Raw genomic sequence first — 21,349 nt, 5'->3', positions numbered from 1 at the left:
TCACTGTGGACCGTCAGGCACTTTCAGCTCGGTTCTTGTAGACTTGTTAACTAATATAATGATGGTGTGCTTTTCAGGGCATGTCACAATTTAATAGACATGAAATGATTCAGAAGATGATGTTGGCCTAATGCACGCAGCTGTTTAAGATATAGGCTATCCGAGTTTTTTTTTTATCCCCATTATCTCCAATTCGACTCACATTTCAATATGCTCAGGCGATTGTGCAAAAGCTAGAAGTGCCGCTATTTTTCACATTTAGAGAGAATTATGGGAGTTTGCTGACACCTTGCTCTTATGACTTGTTGCGATACTATAGGCCTAACTGCGCTTTTGGTGATGCATAATGTAAATTAATTATATTGTATTAAAAATGCTAAAACAACAGAATGGCTCCTGCTGTTGTCTCATTTAACTTGTCATTCCTCTTTAAATCTTAATCCAAAAACATCCCTCAGAAGTCTCCCCCTTCCCCTCCAAATCACTTTTTCTCTAATCCTAATTTGCACTAAAGAAGATTGCTAAAGGGCTGCCTGTGCCTAAGGAAAGGGTCCTAAGGGTCAGACGAGGTTATTGGGGAATAACCCTCCATGCAGTGCAGTAGGGACCGTCTGGATTAGTGATGCAAATGTCCCATATGTGATCAATGGCTAGGCCGTCACTCTGTTCAATCCACCTTTGTTGGGGGGGATCAACACACGGAGAATTTATATTTGCCATCTTAATAAATGAAAGTCATGATTGAAACTGCAGGAAAACGTGAAAATAAACTAGGCTACTAGGCCTATGTGAAAACCTCCAATAGGTCAAGTCTCAATGAAGTGAATATAACACTCTTATTTCTAACGAAACATATATTAACGTGACGATTGATTCCTTATTATGACCTTAGACAAGTGTATCAGCGACTTTTTCAAATCACACAGTGTATGGAACAGAAAATTAGACAAAAGGTTTGGCATTTTCTTATTTGCAGGTGTCCTAAATAATAACGAAGTATCGTGACATCCAATTCTGTGACCGTAATGCGCAGATCAAGTGATCCAAATCAAATGGTTAAGATGGTAGGCTACTTTTGAGTCGTCTTCCGTGTGAGTAGGCTAATAGTCCTTGTCTTTCAGGGTGATAATAAACATTGATTGAATCACACCTTTTGTTAAATCACGAATGACTTCCTCGAGAACAAACACTATTTGTAGAGCTATCAAACTAACAATTCGTTATCCAGAGGACTCTTCCACTAATCCCTGACAATCAGATGCGTGTTAGATATCTTAAATAAACTTTATTCTCTGAGCAGAAATTCAAGGGATCAGTGTTACACTTTTGCTATAGGATTAAACAGATCTTCATTTGCTCTTGAATGGAGGCAGGGAACCTACCGTTGCCCAGCCCTGAAGGCCCAGGGTGCCTTTTTGATTATTTCAGTCTCTCCTTGGTGCAATACTTCTGATTGGCCAAGAGAGTAAGAAGGGGGAAAATCTTTAATTAAGCAGATAATCTCTTGTTGGGCAAAGAGCAGCTCCATTTCAGAGCGCCCTCCTTGAATCTCGGAAGCCCTGGTGAAGTTTCATGTGCTGGTAGCTCAGTCACCTCTCCATCGTTAGACTGTCCGCAGGCTTTGGATCAGAGTCACCGCCACCCCCCTCACCTGTCAGGATGTTCATGCATTTGGAGGTTTTCTATTACATTTTCATTCTCCTGGCTCACATGAGGTCGTACTGCTGCTGGTGAGTTTAATTTAGTGTGAAATATCACTTTTTTGAAGATTAGTTTTGTGTCCTGATGTTCATCTCCAAACAGTTAATTTGTGGCAAGTGTCGCAGTATGCAACACAAGCATTTCATTTTGTCAGTATAAAATAGTTTGAATGCTGTATATAAAATAGTATTATTCAAAACTCATAACATGACCCATACAATCACTTAATTGAACAATTGGGCAATTGGAAATAAGGAAACCTAAATTAGGGACTTTCTGGATTTGTTTGCATTTATTTCACCAGTAGGCTTCCACTTTTTTATAAGGCACCTTCTATAAAGGACTTGTAAGTTGTAATTAATGGTTTTATTAATGGTGAATAAATCATTTACTAATGCTTTATAGATCAGTAAGCCATAAGTAACAACAACTTTTGGGTTGCTGTGAAAACTCACCTCTACCATCTGACTGCTTACTTCTAGAAAAGAGCTGCAGACCAAGATCCATTTATTAATGTTTCAACACTAAAAATGGCAGACTTAATAAGTTAAAGCCATGTATTAATGACTTATTAACATTTATAACGGCAGACTTGATGGCTTATTAAAAAAATGACAAACCGATGAGCATTATGAATGGATTTTCAACGTTTATAACTGCATTATTTTTCAAATAGAGTTAATGGAATTTTTCACAACCTGGCAACCCCAAATTTCAAGTAATCAAGTGTTAATAACATAGTTATTGTCTTCAGTTCTTACATTTCTAGAAACTTTAAAAACAAATATTTCAGCAGTATTGTTCACTGAGGTTTGGATGCCCACGAGTGTTACAAAATGCACTAATGAGAGATGTTATCAGAGGAATTTGTGAAGGACACTGAGCTTCCCTGAGTGAATAAGCTGTCTCCTTTTCCAGGTCAGTGAATAACTTCTTGATGACTGGACCCAAGGTAAGCCAACTTTCTTTTGATCTGTTCTCCCTGTCCTTTTCCCAAAAGAGAGAAGGAGACATTTCTTTGTTGTACTGTGATATCTGAACTCAAGATTACGGACAAGCTCTTGTACCTGTATGTTTGCAGCGATGGCACTAATGATATATCAGTGATATTCTAGGCCCTTTGTGGCCCCCCCACCTCCGTACACTTGACCTTATTCAGAGGCTCTGCATATCTGCGGGTTGAATGTTTTAAGGGACGAGGGAAGGCATTGCTGTAGTGGGTGGTCATCATTAGTGAGCCAGGCCCCTGTGAAAGAGGTGGCACTCCATCTCCCCAAAGGCCACTTGAGACATATTAGTTATATTATCGTTCACACAGTGTGAAGAAGCCGCAGAGACAAGCGTATTCACTGCGGCTGATAGAGTTAGAAAAAGTAGAATAATGTTTGAATCAGTTCACATTGTTTGTGTCATTAAACAGACAATGAGCATACTCTCAATCTCCAAAACATTAAGGACTTGTTGATATGTTTTGCACTTTTGCAATTCTTGAGAAAGAAAAGTGGCAAGACACATTGAAGAGTAAATATTTGACACCAGTAGGAAGATATAAATGTAAAAGTGACTAAGACTGGTTTACATCACCATTCCTAGTTTTCTTGCAGATATAACATTTGATTTTTCTTACATTTTTTGCATCAGGTAAGTCCTCCTTGAAGACGATGATAATTGTTATGGTGTATCTTTGTATCAAATCATGCCAGATGCTTCAGAACCCTCTCAACTTCTCGAATCATGTTGTCATTGTTGCATGATGTGGGGTGTCTGTGAGTTATTCTATGGGTTTAATATTGCCCCTTTCTCTGCTGTTGCAGGCGTACCTGATCTACTCCAGCAGTGTGGCAGCAGGAGCTCAGAGTGGCATAGAGGAGTGCAAGTATCAGTTTGCATGGGACCGCTGGAACTGCCCCGAGAGAGCCCTGCAGCTGTCCACACACAGCAGCCTGCGCAGCGGTAAGTCCAGAGTTCCCAGACACCAGCTCAAACATCTCAGCACTGCAGCTAGGCTGAGAGAGAGAATTGCCACTTCTAAATGGGAAATGTGGCTAATGGGTTTCCAAAGATGTTTCAAAAGTGTTTTTTGAAATTGTGTGCTTCTGTTTCAAGATTCTGTGTTAGAGGGGAGTTTTTTTTTTCCCTTGGTGAAATAGCGATGTTTGCTTAGTCCAAACATTTATCACCCTTTCAGATGGTTACAGTGGGCACGGTCGCTAGAGGCAAAACAAACACACTAATCCATTTCCCAATATACCCCAGAAACACTGCCTCTATTTGCATCTTATGAAAGCAATATGCTGAGATTCACTAGACAAAGAGTCAAATGTGTTTGGCAATACGAAATCCACCTCAATTAGGCACAGTTTAGAAATGTAGATACCAGTAAGACTGGTTTATGGTCCTGAACAGAATATAGGATGTCGACTAATTTCTAAACTAGTGACTAAAGTCACTATTTTTTTCAAGCCGTTTTACAAATTAAAAATAGGACAACATATGTAAAATGAGATGCAGGTAATTGAACTTATTAAGAGATTGTCATAGAAAGTATAAGATTCCTAACCTACAATGAGGGATCTGTGTGATGAGACAACCTCGTTAATGAGTCTCTCTGCTGACAGCAAATCGGGAGACAGCGTTCGTTCATGCCATCAGCTCCGCCGGAGTCATGTACACTTTAACCAGGAACTGCAGTCTCGGAGACTTTGACAACTGTGGCTGTGATGACAGCAGGAACGGACAACGAGGTCAGAGAAATACACAAACGTGTACATAAATACCCACTTTTAAATCAAACAGCACAGGTTATTTTTAAATTCAATCTTTGTCATTCTCCAAGGTGGTCATGGTTGGCTCTGGGGCGGATGCAGTGACAATGTTGGCTTTGGCGAGGCCATCTCCAAACAGTTTGTTGATGCGTTGGAGACTGGGCAGGACGCACGGGCAGCCATGAATCTCCACAATAACGAGGCTGGGCGCAAGGTACAGTAGGTGCTCTTAATTCACTCACATCCACCTGGCAATGAGAGATGAGCCCTTGGTATAAGATGAAGCACAAGTATGTGATGTTAATGCCTTGATTTGAACCATACAGTATTTAAACTGGGTAGTGGCTTGCTTGAAATTTTAGGAATCTCTCCTGGCCCTCCAACTGATTGCCCAGTCTAAAGCATCTTTTGAATATTTTTTTCCTGCTCAGAATTACGCTGAGTGTGCCACCCAAGCATCCCTTTCACATCGCTATAAGTGAGGTGCCACTCGTCCCCAATAATAACAGTGTGTTCGGTGTACCAGAAGGGCCTATTTACCACTGCTGAATGCCCCTTATGACAATACCTCAACTCGAGAATCTCAGGATCACTGGTGCAAGCTTAATTAGAGATCCTGGGGAGCCAGACATTGCACAGCATTCTGTATTATGCTGCTTTTTAAAATAAGTGTTTAGTTTTATTCTTGCAATAAGGATCCCACATTTATGTTGGTCTTTGTTTGGACCCAAGGGAGTCTGAGGGGACCACAGGCGCGCAGCTGAAGTGCTCTTTGTTTACGGTGCCTTTGCTCCCCCCTGTCGGGCCCTAGGATCCCCATGGCACCTGGAGCATCATTGTAACAGAAAAAAAATGGGGATAGAAAGAGAGAAAAAAACTCCTTTTTCATTTCTCCACTCAATGGGACACTCCATTGGGTCTTCTCACACTAGAAAACATGTTGATAATGAACATGCTAAATAAATACGCCTATTTCTTCTGGGGGGACAATAGGACTCAATGTGAAACTTTGATTCAGCCTCACCTCAACAGAAAGTTCATCCCCTCCTTGCGAAAAGAAAAGGTCCCCTTTTCAACGGACAGCTGTTTTGTGTCGGGGTAAAGTCAGGAAACACTGAGGAGGACAAAGGAACTCAGCTATGGACCTTGAAGCTATCATTTCTTCCTTTCAGTATATTCATCCCTTTTTAAACTTTGAGAATACAATCAGTTAATTTGACAACACATCAATCAAGAGACACTGGACATCCTGTCTTTTACACACACATATACTTACATAGACATGTTTTGACACTTGTTTTTCATATGAAACTAACATTCTTTAACACACTATGAATACATTTTACAATAATAAGAATTTCTTTCTGTGTCTCCAGGCTGTGAAGGGGACTATGCAGAGGACATGTAAGTGCCACGGGGTATCCGGAAGCTGCACCACTCAGACTTGCTGGCTGCAGCTGCCAGAGTTCAGGGAGGTGGGCAATTACTTAAAGGAAAAGTACCACAGGGCTTTGAAGGTGGATCTTCTCCGAGGTGCGGGTAACAGCGCGGCCAGCCGGGGGGCCATCGCCGAGACCTTTAGCTCCATCTCTCGTAAGGAGCTGGTTCACCTCGAAGACTCCCCCGATTACTGCCTGGAAAACCGCACTCTGGGCTTGCCGGGCACAGAGGGCCGCGAGTGCCTCAAGAAGGGCAAGAACTTGAGCAAATGGGAGAAACGGAGCTGCAAGAGGCTTTGCGGAGAGTGTGGGCTGGCTGTGGAGGAGCGCAAAGCTGAGATGGTGTCGAGCTGTAATTGTAAATTCCACTGGTGCTGCGCGGTGAAGTGTGAGCAGTGCAGGAAGACAGTGACCAAGTACTTTTGTGTCAAGAAAGGAGGTCAGAGGGTAAGGAATGAGAGTGCCAGTAGCCGCCGGAAGAACCTCAGACTGAGGAAGAAGCACTGAGCATCTTCATCACTTCTCCCCTGCTGTCATCATATTTGTACCACCGCAGCTCCTGTCAACACCCAAACTCTCTGTGCATGTTCAGATAGTGTTTTGGATAAACGCTTAGCAAAAATACATTGTCTATTTTGTATTAAAGATGTAAAAGACAGTGGAATGTGCACAAAGGCACATGATAGAGAAGTTTACAACTTTGTAGAATTTTTGGTATAAATGTATTTAAAATATATTTTTATACTTTTTACACCATTTTGAAAAGTCACTGGGCATTTGAGGAGTATTTCTCCGGCTTCAAAATTCTGATTTATTTATTTTCATACATAAGCATAAATCTTCGGGAAACATTATTTTACAAATTATTAGTTTTTGAACCCGTCGGTTCCCATGAATACTTAAGACTGTCAGCCTATAGCAGTAATCTTCATGTCTATTTCAACCATCACTGCCAAGCTTTGAATTTATTTGGAAATATTTGACATTTTTGGGGACAGTCTGCTTTCCCATCATGGCTCGCCCTTTCTATGCTGCCCTCTTGATGTATTTAATTGTATATAAAATGAAGCACTTTGTACTGTACATTGTTAATTTATTGCACAGCCTCTCTTAGTTGTTCTTTATTGTTAGTTGCCATGTATTGAAAGAATAATAAATCCCTCAATCTTATATATCATTGAGCTTGAAGAAAGTGTTCATCCTTCTTTATTCCTTGTGTCAGTGATACCTGAGGGTTTGCAGTAAACACAACCTTCCCCTTCACATTGTTCACATTGGGGTTAGGATACTCTGGGGCACACCAACAAGAATATATAACTTTCCAGCGTACTCTTCGTTCCATCACGCCTTTCTCAATTTCGCCTCAACAAATACCTCCCCATTCTCCCCCTCATCATGGTAATCCTCAAAGAGCCCTCTAACTCCCAAGCGCTTGGAAGTTTCTTTACTGTTTAATACTAGTTTAATTAACTTTGTCCAGACAGAGTAGGGCAGTGGGGGTGGAGGGCATGAGGCAAGTTGCCCTTAAAAAAATCATCCCGCCTCTAATTTTGTATGCTAATCTTCTTTTTCACGCCGCACCTCTTTAGGAGTGGGGGAAAGAAATGTTGGGAAAACTTTGGGTTGCCTGTGCAGGGCTTCCTGCGGCTGTTTTATTTCTGGGCCCACCTATTTGGATCCTTTCACTCCTCTAGGGCCTTCCTTTGCTCGATTTAACAATGAATGCAGAGCTAATCAGCTCTCTCGGAAATGCACCACTGTCGAGGAAGGTAATCCCTTCTTCTCTACTCTCAATGGGCTGTCGCCTTCTAAAGGACTTTGGGAAAAGGCTTTGCACAGATTCACACTGTTCTCTCAAAAGAAGTTAGTTCAAGTATTGTGCCCAAACAAGTGGGTTTTATAAACACATGCTTGCCAGGATACTCACCCCACCTGCAAGTAAGAAGTGCCAGGCCCAGGCAGACTAGCACATGGCAGCCGAAGCCGAAACCCTTCAGACGAGATGGGATATGAAAGAAGAGATTAGAGGTCCCATTGAGAAGGGGGCGTTCATTTCTGCACCTTCCTCCTTTTACTGAATAAAGTGTCAAGGAAACACCTTGTTGACCTCTTATTTACCAAATAATGATCATAATCAAAACTCCTCCCTCTTCTGGTGACCCCTGTGGACTGCCTGGATTGCTCTGCCTAGCATGCAGCAGAACCCTCTCAGCAACAAAACAAAAAAAACAGCCTACCAAGCTTTTGCCCCACGGCTCTGGGGAAGTTCTGCAATTTACTGTGATAGCGAGTACAACAGGGGCACATCAAACATGTTACTTCACAGGATTTTTTAAAGATAATGCAAAATTATAATTAGGACATGCATTTTAACAAAGCCACTTTAAACTCGGAGTGCATTGATTCTTCTTTAGACTTTTTCTTGGGTTTAGTATGGGAGTCATGCTGTCGTGCATTGGCTCACTATCAGCAGAAAATTGCAGACGTATACCTACATGTAAAAAATATATCACACAAAGAAACGCCTGCTGACACAGCAGTCAGTTAATGTGTGGGAAAGTCAGACAGAAAAACACGTTTGGCTGTTTTAGAGTAAGACAGCAGTTAGACACACCTGGAACACTGTTTGCCCTTCTTCAGTCAAGATCAGTTGTGCATCAGCAAAGGGGAGATGAAAGAGAGGGCATTGCTCTAGTAGTATATGAAGATAATACTGTGCTTAACCTGGAGTCCTAACATCAGGTGCTGGACTGCAGGTTCAACTAAGAGAAGCAAAACATCTCAGCTTTAAAGAGTTGATGTTTATATTGTACAGAGTTGCCACTGCTACATTTCTTTAATCACGGGTGGGTTCATAATGGACTCCTAAAGGTGGCCTATGAGATTCACATGAACAACTAGAGGCCACAGTTTGAAGCAAAAACCTGAATTGCAGACATACAAAAAAAAACAACATGTCTACATCATCAGCAGTATATGTCAATTGTATTCCCTCAAATAAACAACCACACAAATGCAAAAAAAAGGGAAGGGAGGTGAACTGAATAATAAATCACGGCATGTGAAACAGCACATAATATCAGTCATGACACATAACTTCCCAGAGAGTGACACGACCTCCGACCGTGGGGTCTAAACTTCCGTCTCTCGAGCTGGCCCTGCCATGTCCAATTTGGCATAACACATGAGCCCGAGGTGGCGGAGACACCACAGAGGAAGAGTGTGGTTTAAAGCAGATGCTTTCTCACAGCGCTTGAATAATCAATTTAAACTTCTGTGGGAACACCAGAGATTGTTGTTAGAAATGTGTACATGTTTTTCTACTATATAGTATTGGCAGAATAAAAAACAATTATCAAATTTTGAGTTTTGGTTAGCGGTGGAATTAAGTTTTTATGTTTAAATTACTTGTGTGGCTCTGCAACATACCACTGTGACAGATAAATAATATAAGAGCAGATTTATCTCAGGTAGCAAGTGATAATGCGATCAATGAAAGACGGGAAAACGACTTATAATGCTTCAGAGAATCCTTGACTAATAGGATTTACGGGTTAGGGATTCTGGACCTACAACACCTAGAGGGGCAAGGATCAGTATGAATGTGAGAGAAAGCCTTAACCAAAACTCGGTGACATCTGTAGTTACCTGTGTTGTATCTTTGTGACGATTTGTTAGCTATAAGCTCAAGAAACATCAGATGCTGTTCACTGTTTCATTGTAGCAGTAGCTCCTCAAGAGAGTCTTTGTTTTGACAGCAGCCAATCTGCTGCAGTGGTGTATGTGTTTGTTGCTATCAGCAGGATTGAGATGCAAGCTTCTTGAGGCTCACCAGGGTGGTCAATCTCCTGGCTCTATCTGCAAAGAATGGGGAGAGGGGAGCATCAGGGAGATCAGCTCAGCTCAGCTCACTGATCTGCACAGGAAACAGAGCATGGGAACCCACCAGGGAGTCCCAAACTAGTCCCTGCAGTGGAAAAATGTATCAGGTTTTACAAAAATGTCATGAAATGCTTTTGAGATCCAATTCTGCCTGTCTGTGGCTTTAAAAACTGTTCACACAAAGGTTAAAAACCCAGAGTGACAATGATCTAAGTGATAAGATGTACTTGATCTAAGTGATAAGATGTACTTGATTTCAACAGTAGGACATTGACAAAACAGGGCTAGACTCCATCAGCTGATCAGTCCAGTGTGCAAGGTACAGCGTGCACTGCTATCTCTTGAAGAGTGATCGCCCAGTGATCAATACAGTGATGCTGAGGCAACGATGACCTAGTTAAATATTGTCTCTGGATTTCAAAAGTGTTTGCTCAGTTTTTTCATTACCATATCTTGTCATAGCGAGAGGGAGAGACAAAGAAAGCGGGTGCACCTTATTAACCTGTCTGATGAAAAAACTCTTTTAATTACATTACTCTGCATTTTGCTACCTACTGTACAGTGCATCATTCAAACAAGCACTGGTGGAAAAATGTATTTAGATTGTTTACTTAAGTAAAATTACAAGCGTATTATCAGCACAATGCAGCGTCAAAAGTAAAGTACAGAATGACCCCTCACAGTGTTATACTATTATATTGTTGTACTTTAATGTTATAGTTGGGCATGGTGGAACTGATTTCAACAGCTTTATATATTTTTGGGTAGTTTAATGTAAGACAATGCTTTAAAAGTAACTTGTCACTTTAGCTGTGAAATGTAGTGAACATACAGAATGTCCCTAAATAATGTAGTGAAGTAGAAGTAAAAAGTCCATAGGATAGAAATACTTAAGTGAAGTGCAAAATAAGTACAATAATTGAGTGAATCATCTGATATAATTTTAACCCCTGCATGCAGTGTATGCTCATTCAGAGTGCAATGTAATGTTCCCTAGAGCTGTAGATGGTTTTATTTTTTTAGTCATTCTGACTTTGAAATAAGCATGTACTGTATTCCCCTGCCAATTACTCTGATTTCTAGATGGAGAAAAAACAGCAGTGTTGAATATGCCATAAGGGATGTCTTGTCATCTAAAGGCAGTGGTGGAACTGCAGTGCTGTGAGATCAACCAGGGACCAAAGTGGCATGTTGTCGAGGAAGTAGGCTACTCTAAACTGTTACTTAAAAGCTTAGAGTACTTCCTATACTTCCTCAATCAATACTTAAGTAAAACAAGTAATACCTATACCACTGTGTAAAATACTCTGGTACAAGTAAAAGGCCTGCATTCAAAATGTTACATTGTAAAATTAAAAAAAGCATTATCAGCTAACTAAAGTATCAAAAGTAAAAGTACCTATGATGTAGTATTATGTGTATTATACTGTTATGTGTGTTATATTATATTGTCATCATTGATGCAGACATGCCAGCGGCATTTTAATGTTGCGAATTGGAGCCGATTTCAACTACATAATATAGGCTACTGCTGGGCATTCTACTCTCTAACAATACCTTATATTTTATAAGATGATCATATGTTTTGTATAAAATAAAATCTTTATCTGCAAAGTCTATTGATGTAAAATAAATGTAGTGGGATAAAAAGTACAATATTTCCCTCTGAAATGTAGTGTAGTAGCTGAATGACTGAAGGTTAAATATTCAAGTAAAGTACACATAGGCCTATTGATTTATTTTTACTTGAGAAAATATACTAAAAGACTGCTAGCTCAGATTTAAAGACTGACGTGACTTTAAATGTATGAGTTATGATGGTGTCTGACCATGTTTTTTCTGAAAAACTGCGAGAAAGAAGAATAAGAAGAAGTACAATAGCGCCATCTAGTGGTTGAGGCAAATTATCATAGTATGAGCGTTCTAGTCACCCAACGCACTAGGTGTCGCTGTGCAACATTCTGGGCATACAACTATCGAAATGTTTCCCTTCTCTTCCCCTTCCCTTTGTGTCGTTTGTTTTCTGGCTGTAAACACAGCCTACACACGGAACAGAGCCGAGACAGGGGCTCCTGCAGGAAGGTACATCGCTGTTAATGGGGAAACCTGTATGATAAGGTCCATTAGTCCTGCGGCTAACTCTTTAGCCCAGCAGGGAGAGTCCGGAAGAAAAGCCAGTGTCTGGTTGTTTCACTGTAAGGAGGACGGAGACAGCCAATCCGCGCTAGTTGTCGACCATGGCATCGGCGACCGTTGTGGAGGCTGATCCGTCGGCAAACGAAGGCGGCGCTGCTTTTACTGGCGTCCCGAACTGGGACTGGGATGAGTCTCAGCTCCGAAAATATTCTTTCCCAACCAAGCCCATTCCGAGACTGTCTCATACGGACCCCAGAGCAGAGATGTTAATAAGCAACGAGGTAAACCGTTCGCTTGCTGAAACTTTAACGTTAAACATACCTTCCCCTGCCCGAAGAAATGTCAGACCTTTTCATAGCAACAACGTAAGACCTGCACCACAAGCCCTGTTTTGATAACACTTTATTGGTCAAAAACAGTCATTAGTGTTCATCATCTTATTAACGTATAGTTATAGAGAGGCAGTGAAAGTGAACTGTAAATTATGTTGTTAAGGTTTATTTCTTAGCCTGGTTTTGAGTGAAGGATTTCATCGTAACGTTAAGTCATCCCAGGGAAATTTATAAAATAAATGTAGCCTAATTATAGAAGGCAACTAGCTCAATTTGTAATTTGCATTTGAATTTTTTTTTTTTACATTTGATTATCTGTACTATATAATATACAGATAAATAATATAATAAGCAGCTTACTTGTAAATGTTTTGTATAAGTGTGACTTTGCTTGCTATCATTGTAGTTTTGGGAATGACAGCATAATAAAACTGAAGGGATTTATGTTTAAGGGTAATCCAATCAGCGATGTCCCATCAGGTAGTTTGCCTTTGACATCTGGTTGGAAACACCTGCTGATATTGTGGCTTACTCAGAAAAGCAACATAACCCATAAGGAGCAGTCAGCAGCAGTTTTTCTACTCTGTGATTATTGTGGATTTCCCCCTTCACCTTTTTGCTGAAACAGCTGTAAGTTTATAATCCAACTGAAATGCTGGCTCTACTGTAAAGGTACTGCGATTGAGGCAGTACTAACCTACTGCATGGGTGACATATTTACATTTCTGAGTGGTATTTGTCTTCGGAAGCAGTGGACAAGCTTTTTTGTCTTCCAGAAACCTGATGAGCAGGCGTCAACGGAATGACCGTATTGTTTTTTCACTTGTGGAGGCAAACCTCATCCTGCTTCTCATTATTTTTATTCAGTGTCAATGTCAGCTGGAGTATTTCCCAGCAGGCAATGAGTGAGAATGTACGTGGCTTACATAGAAGTGCATGATATGTGTTATCATTAGTTATCATATCTATTTTAAAGTAAGTGACAATTCACCCCACCCTTAAAGGTTCCAAAAAATATCTACAAATGAATTGCTACTTAAAGCTCACCTTTGTCTCAAAAGTTTCGTAGCTACTGATACACATGCTATTTTTTAGTTTTCTCTGGGCTTAAGACCTGAAAGAGAGATAATTTTAGGGGTGCCACAAGAAACTTGGATATAACATGATGGTGGCCGAAAGAAGCATGCAAAAAGAAGACCCTTCATGGGGCTTTGACTGGTGATACAACTACAGTATAAATCAATTGATAGCTTAATAGGCATGTTGGTGCATTTTCCGGTTATGTGAAAAATCAGCTTGTTTTCTTATAATGCATTTCACAGAGGGCAGAATTGATGGGCTGCTGGTGCTGTAAACACCATGTTATTCTTTTCATTAATAAGCCACAATCAGTTTGTTTGTGATGAGGAAACCTATTCACTTGATGTGAGTGGTTCTAACATCATGTTTGTTAAAGAAAGGAATATTCCTTCCATGTGATTTCAAAACTTTCTACATAATTTAAAACACTGTGAAAAACAAACCTAATAGGTTGTGAGTGCAATAAAATCGGAGGTAGAATAATAATGGTTTGTTATAGTGCACAATTTAATTCTTTTGACTGACATTAAAGTGAAAGACAAAACCCCATGCATGTATGCCTCATTGAGCCTTGTATTCACCACAGTGAGCATGGTTTGCAGTATTGCATATTTATGCAATATCTATTTAAACAAGCTGAAAGTGAATATTATTTATTTGGCATGAGGAAATTGGTGAGGTCATTTTCAACAGATGAATGAATAGCTACATCCCATTTATGGTTTACCCTAAAGAGAAAAGCTATGTGTATCATGGCAGAGTGACCTCTTCATGTTTTACTTTAAGCTTTTAGTTCTAGAACTCAACCCAATCAATCACATACGCGCGCGTGCGATTGTTGCTATGTCTTGTCCATAATTTCGCTGTGTATTAGATTAAAAACAAAAACAACGCACCTATATTAAAACACAGTGGAGCCCTTGGGACGCATAAGTTATGTCCCTGTCGTATCTAGGCAGAATCATGATGTTAAGATACATTTTTATTATTTAAAACGACACACAAAGCCGAGTTTACAACCAACACATTATTTTAACTCCGGAAGCGCAGACTCCCCTCGCTCTCGCTCTAGAGGGAGAGGGAGAGAGAGAAAAACGGAAAGAGAGACATAGAGAGAGAGAGAGAGAGAGACATAGAGGGAGAGGGAGAGAGACATGGAGGGAGAGAGAGAGAGCGAGCGCGAGCGCGCGCATCGGTCTACGTTCAGTTAGTCACGTAGCCCTTGGAGCTCAGTGTATCAAATGCCATAAACTGCACTGTTGATGAATTGCGCTGGCGTGTCTTGGGATTTATGTTCCTTTTTGCATATAAAGGCTATTAATAAAGACAAATGCAAATACCATTGGTAGAAAAAGAAAAAAAAAACGCTTACACAATCAAGATGATACACATGCAGTAATGTTTCTGTAACACGTCTTTTTAAAAGAATTAAAAATAGTTTTAAAGGAAATGTATGCATTATATTCCAGGCTATTTTATGAACCACATTAACCACAATAGATGTTAAAGTTGAATTATAAATTGCAGTTGTATTCCATAGTGCATTATTCTATAAATATATTTGATTTTGTTATATTTGTGTATAGCCTAATTCTCTTGAAATAAACAAATATAAAAAAATATGTATGTAAATAAAGCAGCCTGTGTGTATGTTAAAAAAAAAGTGTTGTTATATTACTGTATTGAAACTTCTTTATCTGTTTTCAGGAACCAGTGGTTTTAACAGACACACACCTTGTGTATCCAGCTCTCAAATGGGACATTGCATATCTGCAGGAGAACATTGGAAATGGAGACTTTTCTGTTTACACTGCAGAAAACCACAAATTCCTCTACTATGATGAGAAGAAAATGGCAAATTTTGAGAACTTTGTCCCCAAGTCACAACGAATGGAAATGAAATTCTCTGAATTTGTGGATAAAATGCATTTAATGGAGGAAAAAGGTGGAGAGGAGAGGTAAGATATATTTAGAATGATATTTGAGTTGGAACAGGAATATGATATAAGCTATGTTAATATTTATCCAGCCTGGTCTGATGCTCAATCTAAACAAATTCCTCTGTTTGAAGCTAGTGTCTAGAAAAAGATGTGACTGTGCTGCAGGTGTGCTTCACAGGGAAGGATGTTTTTTTTCTAATGTGGTGGTGCAAAGGACTAAGCATCTATACAGGAGAATCAAGGGGGAAGCCTATTATTATTATTACTACTGTGACACACACACACACCACCACTTACTAAAGTGAAATCGCTGTTTGATTCACTGACGCGTTATTATGGATCCCACGTAATTTCTAGGCAAGTCCCGCCCTACGAAGCAGCTCGATTGGTTGGGGTTAGGCATTGACCTCGAGTGGTTAAGGTTAGGATAGTCGATTGGTGAGGGGATAGGACCAGAACAAATCGGGTTATTTTAGCTACCTTGCATAAGCATGGACTCCTGGCCAATAGTGTGTGAATGCTATTGAAGGGTGGGTCTTGCCTAGAAGTTGCGTGGGTTTCATAATAACACCTCACTGACGCTTACAGTGGCTCTTATCTATTTGAATTTTACTGTCCACTTCCTTCAATGTCATAGTGTTCTTTGTGGCTTAAAAGAGAGGTAGCCTGCTGAAATATAAGTACCTTGTAAACAAGCTTATATCCTGCAGACACATTAATAGCATATTTATAGAGCTGCGTTGCCACTTGTTTCAGGCGTCAGAGAGTAGAACAAGGTGGCTCATAGATTTTGAATTTGTCTTTTCTAATGCATTTCAAGGGTATATTTGCAGCAGACCCTGAATGACACGGTAGGGAAGAAGATTGTTGTTGACTTCCTTGGTTTCAACTGGAACTGGATCAACAAGCAGCAAGCCAAGAGAAACTGGGGACAGCTGACATCCAACCTGTTGCTCATAGGCATGGAGGGTAAGGGCTCTTGCAGTAGTTATCCACTGCGAAAGGAATCCAGTTTCACAGTTTCTGCTGTATAATGTTGTCCTCAATGTTTTTCACACAGCACATTATCTGTTAATATTCTCTTACCACAGGCAATGTGACACCAGCACATTACGACGAGCAGCAGAACTTCTTTGCACAGATCAAAGGCCATAAGAGGTGCATCCTCTTCCCTCCAGACCAGTTTGAGTGTCTCTATCCATACCCTGTGCATCACCCCTGTGACAGACAGAGCCAAGTAAGCCACATATACAGCATGTAGATGTTCACCTTTGGTATAATAATAAAAACCTATAACTTAGCACATATGTGATTTAGTTCTGTTGCCGTAATCTATAATGCTAGAGGTAATTCATAGTAAATCTCTCAGAAAGAGAGAATCCCCTCAAAGACATTATACAACGATGTCTTCACTTTAAAAAGTGTTATAAAGGTTACTGTGTTAAGATTACTTTGAATAAGGACATACATTTTGTTAAAACTGGCACATCAAAGCAAGGCTCATTTGAAAAAGTAGGAAGGAATTCAAAATGTATTTTACAGTTAATAAAGTTAGATGCATGCAGGTTCAGTATGTTCATGTTTTGTAATACATCCATATTTTTTATTTATAGGTTGATTTTGATCATCCTGATTTTAAGACGTTTCCCAATTTTAAAAATGTTGTTGGCTATGAGGCTGTTGTGGGCCCAGGAGATGTGCTCTACATCCCGATGTATTGGTAAGAAGTACTTCTGTATGGCCTTTTCAGAGACATTATGTAGAAAAATTAGCTCCAATCAGATGATTATCTCCAGGGGCCTCATTTATTAACAGTGCATAGAAAATTTTCTAAATTCTGTCTTGCGAATTAAATTTTGTATGTGCTTAGTAGAGATGGTCCGATACCACTTTTTGCTTGCCGATATTGATACTGATACCTGAAATTGCGTATCGGCGGATACCGAGTACCGATCCGATACCAGTGTGTCACATATTTTATTATGTTTTAACAAGTGCATACTACTATGCCTGTATGGATGTGATATGATTTCTGTCTTTGTTGTCGGTCTGGTTTAATTTAAACTCTTTGTGAAACATGAACAAACACAAACAATGAACGACACAGAACTTTCTTTTATTATCCAGTTTGACAGTCAGTTATAACGGAAAAAGAACATAAATAAACTACTTTAACATAGATTTTCTTTAGGACTTTATTACGTGGTATTGGATCGGTGCATTAACCCCAGTACTTCCCTATACCGATACCAGCGTTTTAGGCAGTATCGGGGGCGATACCGATACTGGTATCGGTATCGGAACATCTCTAGTGCTTAGGTACAACAACAAAAAAAATAACCATTTATCAGATGTGCACAAGCCAATCAATTAACTGTATATGGTAACACATCCCTTTATCAACCACCTGAATGTGTTTTTTCCCTCACCGCAATAATGGCAAAGAGAGCAAAGAAGAGGAACTTATAAACACAGAAATGGAGGTACTGGTAGACAAGGTTGAATCCAACCAACAAATATTGTTTGATTCACTCAGTGCAGGAGGGATTACAAACAAAAGAACAAATGCTGCATGGGAGAAGGTCACGAATATCACGACCCAAATCCAGCAGTACATTTTTGGGGAAGCTGTACCTACTTAGAAGCCACTCTGTGCCCTCGGCAAGCAGATCAGCGTGATCTTTGAGCGCATTGTTTGCCAAGTCTTCCCATAACGCAAGATAAGCCATTGCACTATATTTCAAACATTTGTCACAGCTGTCTTGTAAAGGTTTTGACACCAATTAGGCAACTTGTCTGTTTAAAATTAGTCAAATGACTAGTTGAGTGTTTTCTAATAAAAGGAAACACAGGACATATATGGATGTTGATTGTGTTATGCATACTGTGACACTCTTAAATGCTTTTTAATAGTAGTATCGCTATTCTACCACTAGATTCTGTTCTGTAGCATGGCCAGACCTGTGCTTATATTTACACACATTCCTAAGTGTAAGTACAAGTTGATAAATTCCACATTTTGCGTGGCAATGTTCGTACGCATTACATACGCACATATAAGGCCCCAGGGCTTTGAGTTTCTTGGATGCACTGCCAGCTGATGTGTGTTCATGCTCTCTGAATTTCAGTATGATATTCTTTGATTTAACTTCTCAACATGCAAATTAGTCATCCACATTTTTCTTTTTTATTAGCATTGACTGTACCTTGTTGATCGTTTAAGTAGTAATTGGTGGACATTGTGCTGTCAAAAGTAACTACAGTATAATGCAGTTGTATTTGTTAGTAATAAAGCCGATGTGAGTGCAGGGCATTGGTGTTATTTTTATAAACTACTCTTAACTGGTAAGAACTGCAGAAAGTTGCTCTTTTACAGCCAGAGTTTGATGAATTTAGTTATTTATATTTTTCGTCTTTCCTCAGGTGGCATCACATTGAATCACTGTTGAACGGTGGAGTGACAATCACTGTAAACTTCTGGTACAAAGTATGCATGTTTGAGTCTTCACAGCCGTTCCTTTAACATTTGTGTTGTCTTTGCCACTACATGTTTCTTTGTGATCACTCACCTATTTGACTCACTTGGTTAGGGTGCCTCCACACCCAAGAGGATAGAGTACCCCCTGCGAGCTCACCAGAAGGTGGCCATCATGAGAAATATTGAGAAAATGCTGGGAGAAGCACTTGGAGACCCACATGAGGTAAAAGCACTTGTTTTTATATCCTTTACAACACAAACTCTTTCCTATCAGCAGTTACATAAGTCACATGTGGATGTCACACTGTCACTTTCTAGAACATTAAATCAGATCCACATTTAGGTCACTTGTTACATGAAATCCTTGGGGCATGCTGACCCTTCCAGCAACCTAATTACTGTGAATATTTATGGCGTACCTGATTTAGTACAAAGGAAAGACATATATGCAGTCTGGGACAGTGAGTAAAACAATGTAATATGTCTGACACTATGAGGGCAGCTTATCCTAACCAAGAGTCCTTTTGTTTTTTCTGTAGGTTGGACCTTTACTGAAAACGATGATCAAGGGGCGATATGACCATGATCTCGGTTAGAGCACCACTCTTAAAAGAGTTACCTGGACTGTGGTGCAATCTTTTTGCCGCGTGAAAGTGAGACTGCTGCATGCGTAACGCGCATTCTGGCTTTTTTAAGCATACGTATCACTGCACGGCAATAAGCAGCCACCTGAAAACCATTCTGCTTCAGTTGTCTCCGAGTGCCATGGTCATTGCAAATACATCTATCACAGAAGAAACATTGGACTAACTCAGTGGAATTCCACCTACTTGAAGTAGTCTTTTTTTTAAAAAAATCTTTCGTCTTTGAAAAGAAGGCCTCATTTGGATTAAGTCTAGATATATTTATGTAAATCAGTGTTCTCTCAACATTCTTAATTCAAGCTAGTGGGTTTTTGGGTGCATGCAAATGAAGTTGTAAGATCGGTACCTTTGGGACAACCTCAATATTTTGACCACTAATGGATGAGTCAAAGGGTATTACATATACAGTACACATCAGTTAGATACTTTCTTATATACATGTTCTAACTCAGTTATGGATTGATTCCTTAGTGTGGAGTGATCATATTGTATTCTCCATCTTTAGCACTAATACAGCTTTAAAACTGTTTTGGTTCATACATCTAAAGTTGACAGGTTTTTTATGGGTCTTCTATAAATATATCCACATAATCTGCATTATCTCCACGCCTACTTACATGGTTTTGGGGAGTGAGCAGCAAGAATTTTCTGTTGCAAAGAAGACAGCATAGGCACGGTAATAAAACATAAGTACAGTGATTTTAAAACTGTGATGAAATATGTGTGGGTGGGGAAAAAAGGGGGCTCATATATTCAGCTGAAGGAGTATATGACTGCTTGCAGTTAAATTGTTTACCTGAGCGATACTGCTTTGTGTTTATACATGCTCTTGCTTGTTTGATTTGTTTGACTTTATTGAATGTGCTATTCTGCGTACCAGTAATATATGAGGGGCACTGAAAATAACTGACATACTGCAATTTTAGTTGCAAATACAGGTAACTTAAATAAATAAAATAAAATACAGTAAGCCACTGTTTTTGGGAAAGGTTTTCAGAGGAATTACCGGTGATGTTTTCTTAGGAATATGATGGTTAAAACTGTAAAAGTGGTTAGCTTGAACTGCTTAAATGATAGATTTATGTAAAAATGTTATCAATGGAATGAACTAGCAGGACCATCTGCTGGGATGTAGCTTATGTATCAGCCATTGCAGCGCAACACAATGTACCATCTAGTGGTGAAGTTGTATAGTTACCTGGTCCATGCACTATACTGCTGCAATACAAATATTCAACGTGCTATATTGAACGCAGCAGATCTGGGATGAAATGACAAAAGTCTAATTTCAGTTGGAAACGTGTACTTGGTCAGTGATCCTCAGACATGCACTTATTTTTACTCACTCAGCCATATTTTGAAGACCTTAAAGAGAAAGCAAGATGGCAGTTTATGTGCACATTTAAAGTGCTCTCCTGAACTGTTGTAAAAAATATACATTGAACAAAAAGAGAGGATAATTTCACGTTGTGCTGTATGTGCCAAACCAACATACAAAGCAGTAGATGGGTATCTATATTCAGAAAGGAATATCCATGCACTAAATTTACCAGGAATACACATTCAGGGGTTTTGTTATGATTAACCTTTAGATTGTTGATAACGTGCATATCTATTTCTTACAAATTGCACAATGATGGAACAGGGATACTTTCTCTGTAAAATAATGACATACCTGATGTGAGACTGATGTTTCATCTCTCTCTTAAATTGCTAGGTTAACCCTGTTTACTGTATGTGCCTTGTTTAACAGCGGCATGGCACTAAATGTTGCAACAACTTGATTTGGAATTTTTTTAATTTTATGGTCAAAATGTTTTCACTCTGGCATTAAATAGCTTTAAAGGTAGGATTGACATGGTTCATAGCAATCGAGGCATGTTTTTATTGATGGATGCCTGTTTTCTGTTTTGAACGTACAGTATGTGCTCTCCTTGTTCCTATGATTAAAG

At 39.6% G+C, this 21,349-nt stretch overlaps 2 protein-coding genes across 2 annotated transcripts in view; both read left to right on the top strand.

The window, feature by feature from the left end:
- The first annotated feature begins 1,659 nt into the window (after nt 1-1,659).
- wnt8b (wingless-type MMTV integration site family, member 8b) lies at nt 1,660-6,412 on the top strand. Its single transcript, XM_028603915.1, has 6 exons — nt 1,660-1,730; nt 2,620-2,653; nt 3,516-3,654; nt 4,320-4,445; nt 4,538-4,680; nt 5,843-6,412. The coding sequence occupies exons 1-6, from the start codon at nt 1,660-1,662 to the stop codon at nt 6,410-6,412; spliced, it is 1,083 nt and encodes a 360-aa protein (XP_028459716.1).
- Nucleotides 6,413-11,804: 5,392 nt separating this feature from the next.
- Nucleotides 11,805-21,349, top strand: part of hif1an (hypoxia inducible factor 1 subunit alpha inhibitor) — a 9,565-nt gene continuing 20 nt past the window's right edge. Inside the window, exons 1-8 of the mRNA XM_028603077.1 lie at nt 11,805-12,204; nt 15,043-15,293; nt 16,096-16,244; nt 16,367-16,512; nt 16,889-16,995; nt 18,699-18,762; nt 18,866-18,976; nt 19,293-21,349. The exon at nt 19,293-21,349 is cut by the window's right edge and continues 20 nt beyond it. Of these exons, the coding sequence (XP_028458878.1) occupies nt 12,025-12,204; nt 15,043-15,293; nt 16,096-16,244; nt 16,367-16,512; nt 16,889-16,995; nt 18,699-18,762; nt 18,866-18,976; nt 19,293-19,349 (1,065 nt within the window). The 5' untranslated portion in view covers nt 11,805-12,024 and the 3' untranslated portion in view covers nt 19,350-21,349. The remainder of the gene's footprint in view (nt 12,205-15,042; nt 15,294-16,095; nt 16,245-16,366; nt 16,513-16,888; nt 16,996-18,698; nt 18,763-18,865; nt 18,977-19,292) is intronic.

The sequence above is a fragment of the Perca flavescens genome, chromosome 17 (genome assembly GCF_004354835.1).
Source record: "Perca flavescens isolate YP-PL-M2 chromosome 17, PFLA_1.0, whole genome shotgun sequence".
Lineage (NCBI taxonomy): Eukaryota > Metazoa > Chordata > Actinopteri > Perciformes > Percidae > Perca > Perca flavescens.
Note: the sequence above shows the minus strand (reverse complement) of the source record. Positions and strands in the feature narration are given on the sequence as shown.

What these genes read in the sequence shown, in the direction of transcription:
- wnt8b (XM_028603915.1), top strand. Translation starts at nt 1,660, where the DNA reads ATGTTCATGCATTTGGAGGTTTTCTATTACATTTTCATTCTCCTGGCT. An exon ending in TCTTGATGACTGGACCCAAG is followed by an intron (nt 2,654 to 3,515) that starts GTAAGCCAACTT and finishes CTGCTGTTGCAG; the next exon opens with GCGTACCTGATCTACTCCAG. An exon ending in ACACAGCAGCCTGCGCAGCG is followed by an intron (nt 3,655 to 4,319) that starts GTAAGTCCAGAG and finishes CTCTGCTGACAG; the next exon opens with CAAATCGGGAGACAGCGTTC.